This window comes from Callorhinus ursinus, unplaced genomic scaffold (genome assembly GCF_003265705.2).
Source record: "Callorhinus ursinus isolate GAN/ISIS: 27379988/994484 unplaced genomic scaffold, GSC_fseal_2.0 scaffold12, whole genome shotgun sequence".
Classification (NCBI taxonomy): domain Eukaryota; kingdom Metazoa; phylum Chordata; class Mammalia; order Carnivora; family Otariidae; genus Callorhinus; species Callorhinus ursinus.
In genome coordinates this window covers 10,508,030-10,531,939 of record NW_027397074.1, presented here as the reverse complement: position 1 = coordinate 10,531,939, position 23,910 = coordinate 10,508,030, and the positions used below count along the sequence as shown (strand labels likewise).

Sequence of the window (23,910 nt, the reverse complement as noted above, 5' to 3'; positions counted from 1 at the left end):
ACATAAGTAGAATAAGTAATAGTTGTTGAATTTCATTTCCAAAGAGGTGATAGCATTAAAATGGGTACCTTTCAATGTAAGATTTTTTTTTAACTTTTTACCAGGAAAAAATGTCTTAAATATATAGGAGACAGAATAGTATAATATCTCCATAATTGCTTCATCTATTGTTTAAATATTTTAAGATAAATTAGAGATATGGCATTTCATTCCTATATGCTTCTGTACGCAACTTGTTTTTCCCCCTTAACGACGAGGCATACACGTATGATCACTATACACATTGCTGTATGAGGAGGTAGTAGAGTGTGATGGTTAAGAGATTGCATTCTGGAGTGCCACTGCCTGGATTTGAATCCCAGCTCTGCCATTTTCTAGCTGGGTGATACTGGCAGTCATATAATCTCTCTGTGGTTTACTCTCTTGATCTGTAAAATAAAGGTAATAGTAATACCTACCTCACCCGGTTACTGTGAAAATTAGTTAACACGTATAAAGCTTGTAGAACTTTCCCATCTTATAGTAGGCAATCCAGGAATGTTAATGAGTGTAATTTTAAAAAATAGTAATTATTAATATGATTGTAATAAATTTAAGATTTATTTGACATGATTTTAGCTCCAAGTGGAGCCTGTTTGTATGTGTGTATTTGTTAAAATCATGAACAGGTATTAGATTGAGCTATTTACCATTTTATTATTATGAATATAATCTTTCATTTGTGTAAAAAACTTAAGATAGTGCATAACAAAATAAAAATCTGAGTAGAATCCTCAAGAAACACTTTAAAAATATGAACACAATGCAGCAATTTGTCTTCATATCATTGTAGATTTTGTATAACCAGATTTGAACGGAGAATTAAATGTCAAAAAAATTTTAAAAAATGCTACCAATGCAACATTTTTTAATGAAATTTCACATTCAAGTTCTTCTTAAATTTGAAATTGACTGAGGTTCTTAGTTTAGGTTTTAGAGACATCTGTCCCAACAGATCCTTAAATTCCCTGGAGGTTAGTGAAGCAGATTCCCCAGAAGGCTTGAATTGTGCCAGCAAGCTGCACTATTTTCTTAATTCCCAGAGCAAGCAAAAAGAAAGCAGATATTTACAAACCGTTATTAACCTAGTTCCAAGATCTGTGTTTCTGACTAAAATCCAAATGAAATGAGTTCAACCCAGAATTCCCATGTTGATAAATTGAGTTGATTTATTTGTTACATTTTACTGTATTGATCATGTTAAAAATTTGACCGGTCTGCAACATTTGGCTAGTCTTCCGAATTCCCTTGCATGTTTATGTTGCTGTTTATTTTCTTAGCAGAATCTTGTTCACATTAAAATTAATTCCAACATAATGCCCTATCTAAATGTTTTTTTAAAAGTGCAATCTTTCATGATTTTATTTTATTTTAGAGAACTAAATGTGATTCAAGAATGAGCTAGTAGAGGTATGCATCAAACAGCAAGGCAATCCATTCTAATTATTAAAGAAACAATCGAAGTCTAGGTTTCTTTTCTAACTTTTTTTTTAACGCTATCTTATAATATGCAACCTTTATTTTCAGGCTCTGTTAATGAGTGACATTGATTCCTTAGTTCGGTGATGGCATAGAAATAGAATATTAAGATAGCAGCAACTCTCTGAACAGAAAAGCAACCACTTTCTGGAAGGCAGGACATGCGGAGAAGTCAATCCGAGGCGATATTGGGGAGGATAGGTAGCGGGGAGGGGGCCTCTGTCCACCGCTTCTGGCAAGTGATAGAGCTGCGGAGCACAAAATTGGAACTTTTAGAAGTCGGCTCCGCTGAGGGACGTCGTTCCAGTGTCTAAGCGGGGGGTGGAACCCTCGCGGGACAGTGTGGTCTCAGGACCCTCGGGGTCACAGAAAGACCGGGGGTGCCTGAGTGCGGCAGAGCCAAGGAGAGGAGCCCAGGCGCGGGCTCTCAGCTCGGGGTGGGCCATAAACCATGATCCGCGGCACAGTCAGGCCACTGCTCCTCCAGCAGGGACCCAACAAGCGGCAGATCCAGGGAGACTCCCCTTCCTCCCCCGGGAGGAGCGGCGCGGGAGCGCACTGCAGGGATCTGCTGGGTTTGGAGACTCCACACGGGGTCGGGTGCCATACATAGAAACGCTCGGTCACAGGCCGGGTGAGCACAGAGTGCGGCCGGAGACCGGGGAGACGGGAGTGACTGACTGCTTTTCTCTGGGGGCGCACTGAGGAGCAGGGCCCCGAGTTCTCGGCTCCTCCGGGAAGGAGATTGGGAGGCCGCCATTTTCACTCTCTTCCTCCAAAGCTGTACCGAGAGCTTGCAGGGAACAAAAGCTCCCAAGAGCAAACCCCAGCAGATTCCTTAGCCGGGCCCTGTCAAGGGCGGGGCAGTTCCTCCTCCGGCAAAGACATTTGGGAACCACGGCAACAGGCCCCTCCCCCAGAAGATCAGCAAGAACAGCCAGGAAGCCAAGACCAAGTTTACCGATCAGTGAGAACAGCAGAACTCCAGTGCTAGGGGGATACTGTACATAGAATTCATGGCTTTTTTCCCATGATCCTTTAGTCTTTCAAAATTAATTTTTTGAATTTTCTTTTATTTCTTTTTCTTTTTTTGAATTTTTCATTTTCCCTTTTTCAACCAACATCTTATCAATCCCTTTTTTAAGAAAATCTTTTTTATTTTTCATTTTTAGAGTCATATTCTATCCCTTCATAGTAGTTACCCTTATTTTTGGTATATATATATATATATATATAAAGTTCTCTCTTTAAAATTTTGGGATACAGTTTCTTCTAACAGATCAAAATATACCCTAAATCTCTAGTGTATGGCTTGGTTCTAGTCTCCTGCCTGATCACATTCTCTCCCTTTTTTTCTTTTTAAATCCTCTTCTTTCTTTTTTCAACCAACTTCTTATCTTATCAATTCCTTTTATAAAATCTTTTATAATTCTCATCTTTACAGTCATATTCCATCCCTTCATTGTATTTACCCTTATTTTTGTACATATATCAGCTTTTCTTTCTTTAAAATTTTGGGAGACACTTTCTTCTAACAGACCAAAATACGCCCAAAATCTAGTGTGTGGCACTGATCTATGCACCAGCCTGATCATATTTGAGCATATTCTGGGGGTTTTGTTTGTTTGTTTATCTTTTTCTTTTTCTTTTTTTCTTTCTTTCCCTTTCTTTTCCCCCTGTTTCAGGTCTCTTCTGATTTGTTTAGTGTATATTTTTCTGGGGTCATTGGTACCCTGTTAGCATTTTGTTCTCTCATCATCGATTCTCCGGACAAAATGACAAGACAGAAAAAATCACCTCAAAAAAAAAGAACAAGAGGCAGTACCGACTGCCAGGGACCTAATCAATACGGACATCAGTAAGATGTCGAAACTAGAATTCAGAATAACGATTTTAAACATACTAGCTGGGCTTGAAAAAAGCATGGAAGATATTACAGAAACCCTTTCTGGAGAAATAAAAGAACTAAAATCTAACCAAGTCAAAATCAAAAAGGCTATTCAAGAGGTTCAATCAAAAATGGAGGCTCTAACTGCTAGGATAAATGAGGCAGAAGAGAGAATTAGTGATATAGAAGACCAAATGATGGAACATAAAGAAGCTGAGAAAAAGAGAGATAAACAACTACTGGATCACGAGGGCAGAATTCGAGAGATAAATGATACCGTAAGACAAAACAATATCAGAATAATTGGGATCCCAGAATGAGAAGAAAGAGAGAGAGGGGCAGAAGGGATATTGGAGCAAATTATAGCAGAGAACTTACCTAATTTGGGGAAAGAAACAGGCATCAAAATCCAGGAGGCACAGAGAACCCCCCCCTCAAAATCAATAAAAATAGGTCCACACCCCGACATCTAATAGTAAAACTTACGAGTCTCAGAGACAAAGAAAATCCTGAAACCAGCTCGGGACAAGAGATCTGTAACCTACAATGGTAGAAACATTAGATTGGCAACAGACCTATCCACACAGACCTGGCAGGCCAGAAAGGATTGGCATGATATATTCAGAGCACTAAACGAGAAAAATATGCAGCCAAGAATACTATATCCAGCTAGGCTGTCATTGAAAATAGAAAGAGGGATCAAAAGCTTCCAGGACAAACAAAAACTAAAGGAATTTGCAAACATGAAACCAGCCCTACAAGAAATATTGAAAGGGGTCCTCTAAGCAAAGAGAGAGTCTAAAAGTAATATAGCCCAGAAAGGAACAGAGACAATGTACAGCAACAGTCACCTTACAGGCAATACAAGGGCACTAAATTCATATCTTTCAGTTGTTACCCTGAATGTAAATGGGCTAAATGCCCCAATCAAAAGATACAGGCTATCAGTTGGATAAAAAAAACAAGACCTGTTGATATGCTGTCTGTAAGAGACTCACTTTAGACCCAAAGACACCCCCAGATTGAAAGTGAGGGGGTGGAAAACCATTTACCATGCTAACGGACACCAAAAGAAAGCTGGGGTGGCAATCCTTCTATCAGACAAATTAGATGTTAAACCAAAGACTGTAAAATAGAGATGAGGAAGGACACTATATCCTACTTAAGGGTCTATCCAACAAGAAGATCTAACAATTGTAAATATCTATGCCCCTAATATGGGAGCAGCCAAGTATATAAGCCAATTAATAAGAAAAGCAAAGAAACACATCAACAACAATACAATAATAGTGGGGGATTTTAACACCCCTCTGGCTGAAATGGCCAGATCATCTAAGCAGAAGATCAACAAGGAAATAAAGACTTTAAATGACACACTGGACCAAATGGACTTCACAGATGTATTCAGCACATTTCATCCCAAAGCAACAGAATACACATTCTTCTCTAGTGCCCATGGAACATTCTCCAGAATAGATCACATCCTAGGTCACAAATGAGGTCTCAACTGGTACCAAAAGATTGGGATTATTCCCTGCATATTTTCAGACCACAATGCTTTGAAACTAGAACTCAGTCACAAGAGGAAAGTCGGAAAGAACTCAAATACATGGAGGCTAAAGAGCATCCTACTAAAGAATGAATGGGTCAACCAGGAAATTGAAGAATTAAAAAAATTCATGGAAACAAATGAGAAGTAGAGAGAGCCAGCAGGTGGAGGGGCAGAGAGAGAGGGAGAGAGAGAATCGTAATCAGGCTCCATGCCCAGCACAGAGCCCAACGTGGGGCTTGATCCCACGACCCTGAGATCATGACCTGAGCTGAAATCAAGAGTCAGATGCTTAACCGACTGTGCCATCCCAGTGCCCCCAGTTCTTTCTTTTTAGAAGTAGTGTATGGTACATCTATTTAGAATTTTGTGAACATTCATTAAGTTTGGAAAAATCACTGGCATTATGTGCGCGTTTTATACTTACCCTGTGTAAAAATTTGTAGGGTGAACAAAGATGGGGACTGGATTGTTTTGAATGGTATCTTCAACCTTTTTTTGGTTTTCACATGCATTATTATTAAAAACTAAATGCACCTCCTGATATAAGAATATTTACTTACAAATTCTACATAAGTACTTCTGAACTAATATGTTGACACGTCTCAAAAGAGGCTTTAAGTTTAGTGAGACTTTAGAAAGTATTGGTTTAAGTGATATATGGCATTAAAAATCATAAGTAAAAGCATAATGATGCTTAATAATAGTGATGAATTCATATTACCATTGGAAGTATCTCAACAAGCCACATGAACACGGGGCATTATTATCAGTAGTAAATTTAATACATGGCCATACTGTCCTTAGAGAAACGTATGAGTTTAGCTAATCATAATATGTTTCACGGAGAAACAAGAGGTTTTTGAAATGAATTCAGAGGATTTCCCCAGTTCTTCAGGTAATTAAAAAGTTATAATTCCTTAGCTTTACCCTGCAGAAAAACTATGGCCATGCATTAAATTTATAATTTTAAAATTTTTCTTATTGTTATGATTTAGTAAAACAAAATTCAGATGTTATATTGAGGTCTTTACTGTGTAATTTAGACTGTGTCCTTCAACTCATGTTTCCTTTCTAATACTAGTCATTCAGTGGATACTTGCCTGAGTCATAGCATCCTCAAGGTGAAAATAGCATCGCAAACCAGTTAACTCGGGAGACACAGCAATGTTCTTACTGCCATTTTAACTGGATTCATTATTTAATATTCAGCCTGGCTTTACAACCTGACCAGAATGATTAAGGATGGATGACGCTCAGCACCTTTTTCTCTCTATTCATTATTCATTAATTGGGCATGGTCAGCTGGCAGCTACTTTGATGAAGCTGCATTTCTAACTGATGCAAATGATTTACTAAAAAGGAAGCTTTTGGAGCACCTGGGTGGCTAAATCAGTTAAACATCTGACTCTTGCTTTCGGCTCGGGTCTTGATCCCAGGGTTGAGGGGATCAAGCCCCAGGTCGGGCTCTGCACTCAGTAGGGAGTCTGCTTGAGATTCTGTCTCTCCCTGTCCTTCTGCCCATCCCTCCCTCTCTCTCTCAAATAAATAAATAAATCTTAAAAAAAAAAAAAAAAGGTTTTCCTCTGTAGGGGCAGAACAGGTGCCCAGCCTTAACTAATGGAGCATCAGAATGCTTAGATAACAAGGGTGAACTAGTGGTTACACAGGCAACCTTGCTTTTTAATCCATGGAGTTGATACCAACATGCCGGTATACCAGACTTTTCCGATTTAGTGACCAAGAAAGTCTATTTTAAATGTAATATATGCATGGTAATTATTTATATTGGAGGAGAATGCCATGCCCAAAGGCATATTATATATCCAAGATTTTATTTGATACTGGGAATACCACTAAAACTAAAAAACTAAAAATAAAAAATAAAATCTAAGATCAGTTATGGCTACATTGTCAAATTTGCATATCTCTGTTGTAAACAATATCTATAAAATAGTTGTGAAAAAGAAAAGGATGTGTTTAGAGGCAGAAATTTTTTTAAAGTACATATAGAGAATTATGCACCAGGCTATAGTCTCTAGTTATGAAAGAATTTGGATCATTACACAAAAACTCCTTTATTTAACTCTTTGTTTTCACTAGGGAGATAGAAATACCCATTGTGATACTTTTATAGAGAGTCTCAGTGAACCATTCTTCCTCTTTCCTCCACTGTTATGGAACACAAAAAATAACAGAGTAGGGGAGTTAAACTTAGCCATTGTGTGATTGTGAACAGAGTTTCTAGGTGAGCATGTGCAGTCTGAATTGTGACAAAGTGATTAAGATACGTTCTATTGCAATTTAGGTAAAATATGTAAACTTTTAACTTCTGAACATTTTGTTTTAAGTTAACATGACAAATGTACCAAAACATTAAGAACAAATAATTTAGTATAAATACCAATTCTAAGAATGTTTCATTTGAGGTAAATATATTAAATATGCAAGAGCCTTTTGTGTCTGTCATAGACATATCATTTTGACTTTCCAAATTAAATTTGCTAATATGTACTACTTGTAAAATTGAATGGCCTACCCATCCAACACTGGCCTGTACTTGGGTCTCTGCATGATCTAATCTATTATTTAATAACTGAAATTATGTTGAGATGAATAGTATGAGAAACATACTTGTCATGTTTCACTTATGTGTTCTAATAAATGCATTGGAATACCTTTTAGAATAGATCTGCTCAGTTTCTATGTATGCTTTAATATAGGATTGTCTGGAGATTTCAGAAGAGATATTTTTGGGGGAAAATGTTGACAAGAGATATGCTTATTTTTTCTCCTGTGTATTCTGGTAAATATGAAATCTTTATTCCAGGAGGAGTATTTATTTGAAATTTTTAGTTAACATATTAAACGATATATGTTAAGAAGTTTTTCTCCTAATTCCTTTCTCACTTTTTTTTGGTATCTAATATTTGCTGTATTTTCATTATTCTGTATAATGCCATAATATATCAAGATGGGCAAAGACATGACTTATGAGGGTATCATTTTAAGTTACGATAATTTCATATGTTTAAGGAAATAAATGAGTTACATTTAGAAAGTCTAATATTTTCATGTAATTATTTAAGTTTATGGAGACTATAATGGGGAGAACGATGGAGACCAGCCATATTATTTTTTTCTTTATATACTTACCAAGTGTGTATTAATACTTGTCCTGATATATGATTATACAAGTTGAGAAGTACACTAATTTTTTTTTGAAAACTACATTATTGTTTTAAAGTTATTCCTAAAAGCTCTTTACATGGTGATTTAAAAGTGCAAGAATCTCCATAAAATGTATTTAAACTTATTATTTTTAAGTATGAGAGGATTCAGAGGAAACATAAGCAACGTTTACCTTAGTAGGATAATCATACAATACTTAATAGCACTTTACAAAGGGCTTAAAACAAAAATTAATGCATTTTTCTTCCAAATACTTCATTGTATTATGGAAAAAAACAAGAAAACCCAAACCTGAAACATCTAGTTATATCTCATAACTACAAAACCAACTATAGTGTTTATACCATTTGCTCTATACTCATCCATTCATTTTTTCCTCTACCTCTCTTTCTCTCAGAATAGTAGGCCTTGGGGCACCTGGGTGGCTCAATGGGTTAAGCGGCTGTCTCCACTTCAGGTCATGACCCCAGGATCCTGGGATTGAGCCCCTCTTGTCAGGCTCCCTGCTCAGGGAAGAGCCTGTTTCTCCCTTTCCCTCTGCCCCTCCCCCTGCTCATGCTCTCTCACTCTCTCTCTCTCTCTCTCAAATAAAAATAATAGGCCTTTTTTTCCTTCTTTTTGCTTAACATTTCCTTTTTATGCTTAAAGTCATTTTTAAACAAACACAGTTTATATATACACTCCCAATGTAATTACTCTTTTATATTACTTAACACACAATTGTGTCTGTGATAATTGTGAAATTTTGCTATTGTTGAACATTTAACTTGTTTCCAGATTTAGACATTAAATGGCATTTCTATAAACATAATATCAATAAATCCTTCTCTCCTCTAGTCTGCCAACAAATATGTCTCAAGTGACTGAATGAGTGAAATACTTGCACATATCCATAGTCCTACCCTAATACACACATGTACTTCATTATCTGTCTATTATCTATCATATGATCCTTCTACTCTTCAAATATGTCTAGTAAAATTGGCTAGAAATAGATGTAAGTGGAATTTCTGGGAAAGATAGGCTTATGAAAAGTAATGTGTTATTTTCTAAAATTATAGAAACGGGAACATAATTTTTTTTCAGAACTGAAAATGACTGTGGGTTCTTTAGCTTGAGGGTTTTTAATTTAAGATAGGAGAGAATATTAGAATCAACTGAGAGATTCTTTCAAAGGACCGCCTCCTCATTGGGATCACGTCTACATTGATGGGGCCCAAGGTTCCCCAGGTGATTCTGATTAGGCCCATGCACTAAAGACACCACCTGTAGCCTTACATCATTGATTTACAAGTCAGAAAACTGAAGGCCAAGGAATGGTGAGTGGCTCAAGTCTGAGAGGTTATTAATGCAGCAGAATAGAACCAAATTTTTCGACCACCATGCTTTTCACTTGGCTTTTCCACGGTAATTTGTAAGTATGTTCTTTGTAAGATGTATTGAATGGAAAAAAATCCCAGGGTCACGTAAGTTTGAGAACGCTGGGTCAAACTCTTGAGTGAGTCCTGTCTCAGAGCGTTTGATGTGCCAGTGTGGTTTGTTACTCTCTTAATGGAAAAGCATTTCCCCAACTTAAGTCAGTGTGGCACTAACCCCTAGAGTATCTTGAGGGATTGTTGTCTTTTGAAACAACTTTTTTTTTTTAAGATTTATTTTATTTTAGAGAGCACATGCGAGGGAAAGCGGGCTAGGGCATGAGCAGGGGGAAGGGCAGAGAAGAGGGAGATTGAGAATCTCAAGTAGACAGGATTGGGGTGGGGGCGCCTTGATCTAAGATCATGACCAGAACTGAAACCAAGAGTTGGACGCTCAACTGACTGAGCCATTCAGGCGCCACTCTTTTGAAAACATCTTTAGATAAATACTCCTCACCATATTACCATTTGTGTGCTTCTATTCACAAATCGTAGAACTGAGGGTAAAAAAGTAGGTGTTCATTAATATGCTAAGTAGTGATCAACCCAGATTTTCTCATGAGTTGGTCCAAATAAAAACATGTGACTGATTTCAACTGTTGATATTTTTAAAGCAGTGGACCCCCAGTTTTAGTGAGTACCAGATCACCTGGAAGGCTTGTTACCCTGCAGACCGGTCAGCCCTTCCGGGGTGTTTCTGAGTCTCTCTGGGGTTGGAGACTGAGAGCCCACATTTAAAAAATTTCAGTGCTGCTGCTTCTCCAAGGTCCATACTTCGAGAAACCATTGTTTTAAAATAAGTGTTGAGGGGCGCCTGGGTGGCTCAGTCGTTAAGCATCTGCCTTCGGCTCAGATCATGGTCCCCGGGTCCTGGAATCGAGCCCCACATCAGGCTCCTTGGGGAGCCTGCTTCTCCCTCTCCCACTCCCCCTGCTTGTGTCCCCCCCCACCGCTGTCTCTCTCTGTCAAATAAATAAAATCTTTAAAAAAAAAGTTGAGATTTTCAGAATATTTTCAGCTGAGAAAAATAGGGGCATCATTCATAGTTGGTGTCCTGTTTACATTCATCTTACTACTGAAAGTCATTTGTTTTAATGTGCCCCTTATTCAAGTCAGTAGTGCTCAGGAACAGACAGCGGTGAGTTTTTAAATGTGTTAGAATCCATAGTTGAATCCACGGCCGAATCCCAGTTATCATTTTCATTCTTTATTAAATAACCATTGAATGTTAGATTCAGAATTCCTTTTGCTTTCTGATTCCTATTTTCCTTATAACTCTTCTCTCTCCTTCTTCATGCTCTCCATGCCTGCGAGTACACACACACCCTAAACTTTGTTTTAGAAAAGAATATGATTAGTGATTCCTGTGTGAAGGTATATTTTCCAAATTTTGGGCTCGAAACTCTACTGTTTGGTTATGTATTCAGTTTCCTTGTGGGATAACTATTAGATATTCGTGACTTTCATATGAAAAAAATCAGTGATCGGTTTTCAAATATTTTTGTCAATGACCAATTTTACAGTCCACGTCACAGCCTAATGTGCACATATATACACATACAGTCCTATCTGAAACACAAGTTTCACAAAATAGCTATTCATCTTAATATATAGAGTGTACTTTTATATATTTCTAAATACATTTCACTTAGGGACGCCTGGGTGGCTCAGTCGTTAAGGGTCTGCCTTCGGCTCAGGTCATGATCCCAGGGTCCGGGGATGGAGCCCCGCATCGGGCTCCCTGCTCGGCGGGAAGCCTGCTTCTCCTTCTGCCACTGCCCCTGCTTGTGTTCCCTCTCTCTCTAACAAATAAATAAAGTCTTAACTTAAAATAAGGTATGTTTCACTTAAATAATTAGGTCATAACCAAGTTTAATATTTCATTTAAAGAATAATTTGGTTTATAAGTACCTATAAAATTGATTACATTACCTGATGATAGGTTGGATTTGCAGCTTTGGAAGCCATTGTTTTTGTTTTTTCATTTAAGGCCATATTGTTCTTATCTATGTCTAAATATTTCCGATGTTGCACTTTCCCTAAGAAAAAAATACACACACACACACACGTGTCCTAATATCTCAGGATACTAATGTGTTATTTGGTCATTTACGTTTTTCAGGGCTGTATGGACAGTTGGACACGTCAGTTCTTTGCAAACCTGCTGATTTTATGTTTTTGGCAGTGTCGTCTTGGGAAATTTTCTGGTTGTCCAGTTACGTCTTTTCTCTTGTTTATCACTTGCATCACTGTAGTGTGCTGCCAAAAAGGGTCAGATGTGATTTGTTTTTCAGTTTGGTTTTGAGGAGATTACCTTTGGAATATGGAAAACAGTCTCCAACATTGAGTTGAAAATATAGATCTGAACTTAATTAAAAAAAAAAAGGGCAGAGTTTTAAAACTGTATTTGAACTGAAAAAAAATTATTTAACATAATTAGCCAAAACCACAACAAAAAGGTTACAGAGCTGCATTTTGGATCAATGAATGTGATTCTCAGTTTCCTGCCAGGGGAGGGCAATAAAGTAATTCGGTATCAAAAGCCTAGTTTCAGTAGATAGAAAATTAATTCTCAACCTTAAACTCCTGTGGGCTTTTTTTGAATCATTATTGATTAGACCTTACCTCCTACCTCAGGAGACAAAATGGTTGCAGTTAGGATTTAATAGTGCTTAGTTACAAAAGATCTTTTCTAGTATACTTTATTTTTAAAACAAAAATTGGTACAACCGGAAAACCTGCAAAAAGCAAGGGAACATGATATAAAATAAGTCTTTATTGCTATTTTTTTTGCAGTCATGTTTACCATAAGTTGTCCAACCAAGAATTATCCTCAACTGCATAATAAAAACTTAGTAGCATAGATAGTGAAATTTATATTGAGGGATAATTTTAATTCAGTTGTGTTTAAAGTGATGTATCCTGTTCTAAAAATGTACATTTTAATAAGTACTGCATGTGAAAAAGCCCTGGTCCCGTCAGGATGATCCTGAGGGACTCCAGCACTGAAGAAATGAGGAGAGAAGTTAGATTTTAATGTGAATATAAAAAAATAATGCTAATTCTGATACCTGAATGTTACTTGTGTATCTGATGTCATCATGGTACTATATTTTTTTTACAATATTTTTCTACATGGCTTCTTCTTGTCTCTGATGTATTTAATATATAACATTAGTTTCAGGTGTACAGCACAACTATTGATATTTCTATGTATTGGAAAATGAGTACCACAGTAAGTCTCAATGTCATCATGTTACTATATTTTTAAATATTCTTATAGATCTGTTTTTTGTTTTTTTTTTGAAGACCATGCATTTGTCAAATGAAGACAAGAACATGAGAGTATCTGGTATCTCAAGTTGTAATATTTTTATTGTCTATCTTTTCTGATACAGCCTGAAAAAAATGAGAGTGAGCCAGGCAGCCAGAGGATAAAACCTGTTTTTATTGAGGATGCTAATTTTGGACGACAGATATCCTATCAACATGCCGCAGTCCATATTCCCACGGACATCTATGAGGGCTGTAAGTAAAAGAATTTAAAACAGCTGTTGGAATACCATGCTCTTGTCTGTCTTTTATATCTGATTTGGGGAAGGAAAAAAAAATGGGATACCGTTTTGTTTACATATCATTTAAGAGTCTGTGGTCAACTCTGTATAAAAGAAGAAGTCTGATTTTTATGAGCGGTTCATGTTCTTAGAGCTTCACTATGTGAATATTTGCAGGAGAGTCTGCGTCCATTGGAGATGTCCTTCTATTATTGGGTAAATTCTGCCTTCCCTATTGCCATCGAAACTGAAAATTGATAGACTTTTAAAAAATCAAAATTACATAGCACAAGTGCACACACACAAATATACAGAGTGTAAAGGCAGAGAGCGATACATTTTAGAAAATGCAGTTTTCAGTCCTATCTTAGGGTTTTCTGTATGTGTCTGCCTGCCTTACCCTAGGATATAGATAAAAAATACCCGCCTCTCCATATATTATGGGCTTAAGATAAATACTGGGGAAAGACTAAAGAAATAGAGAACCACTGAGTGGAAGACTTGCTGGAGAAGCCTTCACTGACTGAAAGGGAGGGGCATAAGTTCCTTAGGACGGTATAGGGCAGGGAGCTTGTACCAGTGGAGTGACAGAGATACCCTATATATTAGTAAGGTAGAGCCTGAGAATCTGACTAGGATAATCTGTTATCTATGAGGACTACCCAAGGCCCAGAAGGCAGGGTCTTCGTTCAGTCGGAGCTCTTGGCTCCTATGTTCGCCATTCTCTAATCAGTTTCTACTCTGCCTTCTTGCCTAAGTAGTTAGTAATAAGAAAGGACCATTTGAGATTTTTAAAAGTACTTTTCTTATATTCCCCTTAATTAGAGAGGCTCTAGGGCAAACTGGGTGTCTAGAACTGCCTGGGTTCTGGAGCCAGATGGCCTGAGTTCAAAGCTAAATTTTTGCAGTATTTTTTTTTTTTTTTTTAAGATTTTATTTATTTGAGAGACAGCACCAGGTGGGGCAGTGTGCACAGGGAGAGGGAAGAACAGACACCCTGCTGAGCAGGGAGCCTGAAGTGGGGTTTGATCCCGGGACCCCAGGGTCGTGACCTGAGCTGAAGGCAGATGCTTAAGCGACTGAACCACCCAGGTGCCCCTTTGCAGTATTTTTTATTTTTTAAAAAGATTTTATTTATTTGACAGAGAAAGAGAGAGCCCACACAAGCAGGGGGAGTGACAGGCAGAGGGAGAAGCAGGCTCCCCCCTGAACAGGGAGCCCGATGTGGGGCTCAATCCCAGGACCCTGGGATCATGACCTGAGCTGAAGGCAGACGCCTAACAACTGAGCCACCCAGGCGCCCCTGCAGTATTTTTTTCTTAAGCAAATCCTTTAAATTTCTGGGCAAGCATTTTCTCGCCTATAAAATGGAGATAAGATTACTAAACTAAAAGATGAGTGAGGATAAAGTAAGTTAATATACTTGTTTTCCAGCCTAGTAGTAGGTGCTATTTAAATGTTTTTTTTGTTACTGTTAATTACAATTCAAGTTTATTTAAGCGCAGGGGACTAAGTACAGGGACTAATAATATAAATTATTTATATTTTGGATTCACTGTGAGATTGTTTAAAAGGGAATTTGAAATGCATATGTAATTCTTTTCATAACAGATTCCCTCTTGATCAAATTGTATTGTTTTTAATTTTAAAAAAGTACATATTGTATTGTTTTTAATTTTAAAAAAGTACATAACGTTTTCTTCCTATCAATTCTTTTAAGATATTAAATATGATTTTTCTTTATTGATAAAAGAAACAAAATGATGTATATGGGTAGTTTCTGTTACATGAGAATTAAACGTAATTAGACTTCTTTACTGTTAATTCCAGGTTCTTTTAGGAATTACCTGGGATTTGGGTTCAGATTTCTTTTTTAAACTTTGATCATGGTGTACTTTTTAAAAGAATTATCTTGATATTTGCAATTACATTTTGTAACTGTTAAAACTATTCAGACAATATAAGCTGTATGATTATTCCTAATTTTTTAAAAAATTTTCATCCACCTTCATTTCAAATTTTTTTTTTATCACCAATTGTTTTTTGGGTATGCCAACAAAATAATCTTACTACTTTTAAGATTATATCTTCCTATTGAATTCACGTTAGAAGAACACACTGGCTGGATATGGAAGTTTTGAGTCACAATAATTTTTTGTCAATACTCTATGGATTTCCTGGCACTGGTTTTTTTTGTTTGTTTTTGTTTTTGTTTTTTTGTCCTCTATTACTATGTTGAAACATGAGGCCAACTTCAGTGTTTTCAATTTGTTAGAAAGCTGTCATTATTGTGTTTCTGTTTTGTTGCCTCATATTTGGAGATTTTTTTCCTTACTCCTGAAAATCAGTATCATTATCAAGAAGATACTCAAGTCACTGATTTTTTTTTTTTTTAATAATCTATGGAACACTTTGTTAAAATATATATATTTGCATGGAAACTTGTATGTAAAAGAAATTAAAACAAGAACCACTGTGACCGAAATAAATATGGCACAAATCAAACCCTACCTACTTAACCCCTTATGTTCTTGGGGAGGAGGTCTGTCCAGAATCAGTAGTCAAGATAGATTCTCTGAGCAAGTCCATAGATTATTGTTTGTCATTCCCAAAGAAAAGAAAGAGAATAAGTTTAAGTGTATTGCAGTTGTAATCTGCTTGCTCGTGGATTTAGAGGTTTGGGGAAGTTGGGATGGGTGTTTTGAAGAGCTTTGTCTTTGTGCCGATTATGCCCACTTCTCCCCACCTTTGATAGGATAGAAAGAGCCAGTGGGTCACAGCACTGTTCTTGGCTGGACATGGGACCCTTCACTGATGAAACTTGGGAATGAGGGTTTGAGCATACTTACTGATTTGTGTGGCACATGAGATGTCTCTCTAAGGCCAGGAGCTTACTTCCTGGTCTGGATGGCACATGAGACACCATTTCAGGCCCAGTATGGTATAGAGACTCCATTTCCTTGCTGACCCACTCAGCCCAGTTCTCTTCCTTCAGATATACAAGATAATGAGGCTCTTCATACTTTGTCTCATTCACGTTCCTATAGAACGGTAAATCTTTTTTTTTTTCCTTTCTGTAAAAAAAATTCCCTTGTGGTTCAGGCAATCTCTTAGGGATTGTCAAGAAATCCTCAAATTTTTCATTCAGTTCTCAAGGAAGGATATGGATACTTTACACATTTTTAAAGTTTTTTTTTTTTCCGCCTCTAAAAAGCGTATACCATGATGGCAAATTTTAATATAGCATACATATTTAACATAGAAAATTAAAGTGTCCAGCAGTCGCAGCTCCTGAAGCTAATCATGATTAACAGTTTGGAGCCATAGTCCTGTAGAATAACTTTAAATGCAGGAACTAACGTCCAAATGAGATAGTTCACACTGCTTTTCAACTTCCTTTTTCCTGAACTTAGAGATTCTTGTTAGAGTATTAGAAGGCTGCAAGTAGGAGAAAGATTTCTCCTCAGGAGTAGGTTACCCAGAAAAAAATAAAGTGATTGTGCTTAGTTTCTCAATGACATGTTTGAGAAATCAATGAAAAAAGGGATTTCTCATTTTTTCCATAGATAATTAGCACCTACTTTACCAGTCTAGTAAATTACCTTGTGCATACCTTTTATGAACAACAAGGGTCAGAAGACCCCACAATTCCATTGGCCTGGTTAATTAATAACACCACTGTTTTTGAATTAGTAGTTGCTTGACTCCATGCTAACCTTTTTTAACGTAGTATCTCCTTTATTTACTATGACATTGAGTAATTTTGAAGAAGGGAAAACTGAAGCAGTCTTTAAGGGAAGGCCATATTAATAAGAGATGGGGTCAGACTTCAAATAAAGTCTAATTCCAATCTTTATATTTTTAATCACTATAATAAATGAAATTCTTGATATTTTACTTTTGAATTAATTTTAACTCTTATGTTATTTGGGAGACAGAATTGTCCACTGGAAATAGTAAGATAATGTGTTCTACATCACAGTCTTTATTTTCTTACTTTTTTTTCTTTCCCCCTCTTTGATTTTTTTTTTTTCTTTTCAGTTGAAATCATATTCATAGTTAAAGTCTTCATCTGTTATATGCTGGAACAGACATGAAAATAGACACAAAGTGAATCTAAACATAATTTTAAAAATATTAATTGCGACATGGTATACATAGGTTTTTTTTTTTAGTGTATTTCAGAAGCTTCATATTTATAAATGTTTTTCTTTCCAACTTAAACTATGTGTCCACATCTGCAGAAGATGATCTTAATAGTCTCAGGGAATAAAAAATACTTTGATTTTGAAAATGAGATAAAATATTTAAATAGGTGTTTTCAGAAGTCTAAGACATACTTGGGAACATGTCTTAATTAAAAAAAGAGAAAGCTGTGTCTCGGATTATTTATTTAGTCTCATTTATCTCAATAGTGGCTCCTACCCCTTTGCTGAAATCTCATCAGTAAGACTCTGACCTCTCTGGCCTCAACTCTCTTAAAATTCATATTCCATGTTATGGGGTGTGTGAGTAAATGACACAGGAGTAAAATCAGAAATGTCAAGAAGATCTTGAAATTTAATGATTACCAGTATTCTTCATGCAGTTCATCGAAATATATCAGATTTACAGGATTGTTCTAGGTTTCCAAATTTAATAAATGTGAAAGCTTACTTTAATTGAAGGCTTAACTGGAGGAAACAGCCTCTTCTAAGACTGTTGTGTGACTATATTCTCATAAGGAATTTCATTTTCTAATTTCTTAGAGGCAATTACTTCTTAAAGTCCCAAGAATTGAAATGGGGTTATCTTTGCTCATTGATATATTTAAAGTTTTAGAGTAGTACATTTAATTAGAGCCGTATCTGAAAGTGTTCATTTTTGAGAATTTCACTGGTTGGTACTTTAATTTTATTTTTTTATTTTTTTTTTTATTTTTTTTTATTTTAAAGATTTTGTTTATTTATTTGACAGAGACATAGCGAGAGCAGGAACACAAGCAGGGGGAGAGGGAGAGGGAGAGGGAGAAGCAGGCTTCCCGCAGAGCAGGGAGCCCGACGTGGGACTCGATCCCAGGACCCTGGGATCACGACCCGAGCCGAAGGCAGACGCTTAACGACCGAGCCACCCAGGCGCCCGGTACTTTAATTTTAGAGGGCATTCAAGCCATACTTAATTTTCAGATCCAATTTCTGTGTTGGACTGTAAAAAAACCTAGAAACTAGTAAAAGAAGGATTGAATATTCAGACAATTTGCTTTCAGTTACAGAACCTTATTTTTTAAATCACTTTAGATCCAAGTATAGGAAATGTCTTCATAGAATGCTCTATAGTCATCTATCAATATAAGATTTTATAGAATTGTTATAGTTCCAAAGAATCTCAGTAATAAGGGAAAATAGTAACTCCAAATTGCATAACATTTTCAGGTATTCAATACTTTTGGCCTTACACTTACATTATAATGTAAGCAAGACAATTATTTCCATTTTAGAAATTGAAAAATGAACTTTTATCTTAAGGGAGTATTCATTTTGATAAAGGAAGACAGAATTTTCAGGAATTGTTTTGTCTTTTAAAGTCTAACTTGCTTTACTAACAGTACTTCTTATAAATTGAACTACTTAAAATTACTAATACTGCAATTGCAGTTTATCTTGCTGTTGATTTATTTTGTCTTTATAGCTACAGTATCTCAAATGATACCAGTATAAAAAATAGAGGAAAAAGCTGCCCTACCTTTGCTGACAATTGTATAGATAGCTTTTCAGTCTTTATAAATTTTAACAACAAATCTATTTCAAGAAATAGACATCATTTATTTATAGAGTGCTAATTAATAGTTTACATTGGTTTTAAACAACTCATTTTGTTATTCCAACAAGTAACAATGTGGGTAATATCTCTTTTATAGTTTTAAGAAAGTTAATATTTTAATTGATTGGCATCCTCAAAATAAGGCGGTCTGACTTTATAGCTTCAATAGTTGTAAAGATAGATGAAAACTTAAAAATATTTGCTCTTGGGGAAAAGGCTGGATTCACAAGTCTGTCATTTTTTTTCAACAAAGCATAGTCTATGTGAAAAGATTTCACTGGCTTGATGTTACTTTATATTATTGCTTCACCAAATACATTTTGTAAGAAGAAACTTTACGTAATATTAAAGTATTTAAGTAATGAAATACTTTCAGTGTATAGTCTTAGTTTTTAAATTGTAATTAACTTAGAAATAAAGTTTGCCCCATATGTCGTTTCTTTAATGAACTGGAATTAAAGAGTAAAAGTGTGAGTTCTTGGATAAGTGATTTGAAGGAAATGCAACCATGGGGAATAGAATTATTTGATGTAATTTAGAATGATTAATATGAGTAAGGTAGATTACTTTGGATGTAACTGGTTTGGTTATAACCAAAGTAGATTTTGTAAAAAGTTAACAAAAAAGGACAAGAGCTATCAACTCTAGAGCTAAATTGTTTTTTCACTTAGTGTTTGGTTTTGAAATAAGCATTCTCTTCTTTTGACTGTAGTGATTGCTGATACATTTTGATGTATCTCGTGAGTATATATCTTTCGTCTGTATTTGGCATATTTAACAAATATTTTGAATTATTTATGGGATAGCTCAGAAAAATAAAAAACCTGTAGACAAAAATCAAAGTTGTGCTCTGTTCTCAAAGTACCAAATAATATATATTATATTTATATGTGCTAAGAAAAATAACACTTTTATAATATAGCAGTATTATAGGTTTGAGGTAAAATGTTATTAACTGTCTCATGTTAGGGTAGAAATCTAGGAAAGTTCACGATAAGATAACCTGGACCACATTAGTTTTATTAAACATGGTATTGAATTACTTCAAAAGCAGCCAATAAAGTGAAAGTTGACTAATTTGCGGTTAGTTTCAGATATGTTCAATATGTATCATGAGTAGAAAAATTATAAAATATTCTCTTTATTCTGCCTATAGTGGGTGGAAGTGGAACATAAAATGAACAAATAAACAATAGAATGGGCTACATGATAGAATAATGTTCTGTATAAAAATAGGGCAGGGCTATACGTAGTTACTGGGTTAGGAGTGGGGAGTTGGTATTTTAAAATAGATAAAGGAAGGCCTTGAGGATTGGACAGCAGAGGCCTTGCCATATAGAGCCTAATGGATAATTGCAAAGGCTTTGCTTTTTACTGATACTGTTATAGTTCAGTATGCTTTAACAAAATACCATAGACTGAGTGGCTTAAACAGTAGATATTCTTACAGTTCTGGAGGCTGTGAAGTCCAAGATCAAGGTGCTGGTGGATTTGGTTCCTAGTGAGGGTTCTCTGTCTGGTGTGCAGATGGCCACCATCTTGCTCTGTGCCCGAATGAACTTCTCTTCATACATGTGGAGAGAGAGTGCATGCGAGAGAGCTGTGATCGCTCTTCCTCTTCTTATGGGGACCCTAATCTTACTACAGAGGTTCTATCTTCATGAACTCCTCTCTCTCTCATGACTTCCCAAAGGCCCCACTTCTAATGCTGTCACATGGGGATTAGGACTTCCACCTAGGAATTTTGGGAGGACACAAACATAGAAGCTGTGTGGAGGTAATGAAGGTAAAATGAGCTGATAAGGTTGGGCCCCGAATCTTGTAGAGTTGGTGGCCTTATAAGAAGAGGTTTTTATATGTACTCACACAGAGAAAAGGTCATCTGAGGACATAAGAAGGCAGCTGTCTGCAAGCCCAGAAAGAATGCTATCACAGGAATTCAAAAAGGCAATCACCTTGATCTTTGATTTCTCAGCCCCAGAACTGTGAGAAAATAAATTTCTCATTTAAGCCACCCAGTCGGTGGTATTTTGTTATGGCAGGCAGAGCTGACGAAAATGCAAATTTATTTCCTGAGGGGGAAAAAGTGCTATAGTTTTTAACTCAGGGTTTAAAAGAATAAAAAACAAGGTATGAAAAAATTGTGTTGGATATTTCATACTTTGTACTGAAATACAATAATTGAGAAATATTTGGCTGCTATATTTGGATTTACAAGCCCCCCCTTTTTTTTTTTTCATTTTAATTCAGAATTGCAGTTTCTGTGCTTGCCCTTGAAGCACTTGTGCCTTGGAAACCAATTAATGTTTACCAAACTCAATAGATGAGTAGATCTGATTGGAATGACAGTGAATTTACAATTCTAACCCTCTGTAGTAATGATTAGATTGATCACTTTCATGGAGAATTCCCTAAGTTATTTAGTGGATATGTAGGCTTTGCAGATACAGAGATTGAAATTTATAGTTACTGAAGTGTGGTTTTGTTTGATTTTTGTTTTGTCACATTTAAAAGAGGGCAGAAGACTGTTCTAACAACCTGATTGTCTAGTCATTCGATCATGGAGCCCAGTATCCAGGACGGTGCTGACAAATTGTTTACCGTTCTGTGCAGATAATGTTCTGTGCACACTACAAATAGATTACATTTTGGAACACTCTGTTCATTGATTACATTTTGGAACACTGTTCCTGGTTCAATTTTCAAAGCTTCTCGGTCCCTTAATTGAAACTTGAAGGATATTTTAACCCATTAAGATATTTGGAACTGTAAAAATCTGTAGATCTCATTAAAAATAAAGTTGTAAATTAGCTCTAGAGGGAGCTCCTATTGCAAGGTTCACTCACCTCTTAGACGTTTATAAAGGTGGTTGCTTCTGTCTTTTGTATCACCTGCCATGTTATTGACAACTACTCTATTTCTAGCAGAATTTTTCTGGCATGTTCTAAACAAAATTTAAGTTGTTTTACCCAGTATTTTCCTTTTTTTTTAAGATTTTATTTATTTGACAGAGAGCACGAGAGGGAAGAGGGTCAGAGGGAGAAGCAGACTTCCTGCTGAGCAGGGAGCCCGATGTGGGACTCGATCCCGGGACTCCAGGATCATGACCTGAGCCGAAGGCAGTCGCTTAACCAACTGAGCCACCCAGGCGCCCCAGTATTTTCCATTTTATACATGTCACATTAACCTCTCTCAAGTATATATTTCATTTATTTCACTTAATCTCTTAATTCATAAAATTTTATACTAATGACAAGTGGGCATAATACTTTTGATAAAATTTGTAAGTCACTTTGTTCTATGGGAATCACTTTGTTGTACAAGTGTGACACATGGTTTGTTGTGAAAATCTAACTTTATTTTGTTAGCCTCCTACACTTTTTCAGTCAATGACTGTGGATAAAAGTGACTTTGTAATAATAAAGTGACCTTGGTCACTTTAAGTCCTAAAAACAGTTTAAAAAGTTTCAATTCAGAAATTAAAATGTGTATTCCCATGTAATAGTCAAAATTCCCAGTTTGACTTAGTATCTATTAACTCTTCCTCCCTCCCCTAGATGAGAGCTAATGGGAGCCTACAGTAGAAAAGGGGCCAACAGGGTGAGCATTTCCTAGCCATTCTCTGAATTTTACCCCCACCAGTTAGAAGCAAGGAAAGGAAGAAGATCCTTGTGGCTGGGCTGGGTGGCTTTAGGGCAGACATGGGTAAATGATAGAACTTAGGGATAATTTAAACTCTTTCTTTTGAGGAGCGATTTTGTGGGTTATTGAGACATTTCTTGCTGGGTTCTTCTCTTCTGTAGTTCATTTGATTGAGCAGACACACATCTTTATATGGTGAGAACTTAATGCTAGTTGATTCCATAGCCCTAGGTAGCATTTTAGATTGGCCTCCCCAGAACCAGCTAGAGTACTATAGGGCGATAGTAATATCTACATGCTTCATGCTAGTCTTAGCAGATGCTACCAAGTCAGTCAAAATTGGGGCATAAAATGTTGCATAGTTCATAATGTTTTACTGTATGTTTCTTATACTACATTTCATTACAAAATTTTTCTCTTCTTATTGCCTATTTGGCCAAATGGAAATTCTCCTGTTCTTGGGAGCCTCATGAAGAATGTCCTCTAAGTCAAGAGTACTTAGAAAGGTGTTTAAAAAATTTTTGTCAACATACATGGTTGATTTTGATACTGAATTAAATGTAAACCTCATCTAATTAGACTAACATCCTTGTGTAGATCACATAAATCCCAGCTCTTGGTCTAGCATGCATATATCTCACTAAGGAATATCCTAGATCTTCACTTCTTTTCAGAGCCGATATTTCTCAGTGCTCTTTCTTAAGGGAGAGATCAAATATTATACAACAGGTTTATTAAATGTCCTCAACTCCTATTTGTTTTTCATATCTTACTGGGATTGGGAGCTGTGTTAAAAAGATATCCTGTGATTTTTTTTTTTCATGTATGAACAAGAATAGGAATTTGCAAAAGGTCCAGTTATCGCTACACTTTTGCTTATAGTTGAGTGGGAACAACAAATAAAAATTCACTGTTCTTTTTGTTTCTATAGAGAAATTTGAGAGGGAACATAGAAGCATGGTATGAAACGATGTGTGTACAATGCCATCCTCTGTAAACTTGATAGCTGGAAATCAGAAGTGTACTTAGGTAGCTTTCTATGATGCATATAACAAGTGACAGGCCATTCAAAGGTTGAAGAAGAGAGATAATGAAATCTTAAATTAGAATAGCTTTCCAAACAGACTGACAGTACTGTTCACAGCAAATTAAAAAGGGATTGACAGTTGGAGAGAAAATGGAGGCCTGGAATTTGAGATGAGAATTTTTTAATCATCTGGCATTTTGCTTCATGTATAAAATCTTAGCAGAATTCTCCCTAGAGATAAAAAGGCACTTAAAAGATCTTTCTAAAGTCCTATTAGAAAAGAAAGATTTTGAATGGACCCAAGATTCCAACACTATTTTGTCTCA

The 23,910-nt window shown here is 36.2% G+C and overlaps 1 protein-coding gene across 8 annotated transcripts in view; it reads left to right on the top strand.

The window, feature by feature from the left end:
• CACNA2D1 (calcium voltage-gated channel auxiliary subunit alpha2delta 1) overlaps positions 1-23,910 on the top strand; it is a 482,730-nt gene that overhangs the window by 303,842 nt on the left and 154,978 nt on the right. For all 8 annotated transcript variants that reach the window (XM_073898722.1, XM_073898721.1, XM_025873249.2 and 5 more), the window contains exon 6: positions 12,961-13,090. In XM_073898722.1, coding sequence (XP_073754823.1) covers positions 12,961-13,090 — 130 coding nt within the window. The remainder of the gene's footprint in view (positions 1-12,960; positions 13,091-23,910) is intronic.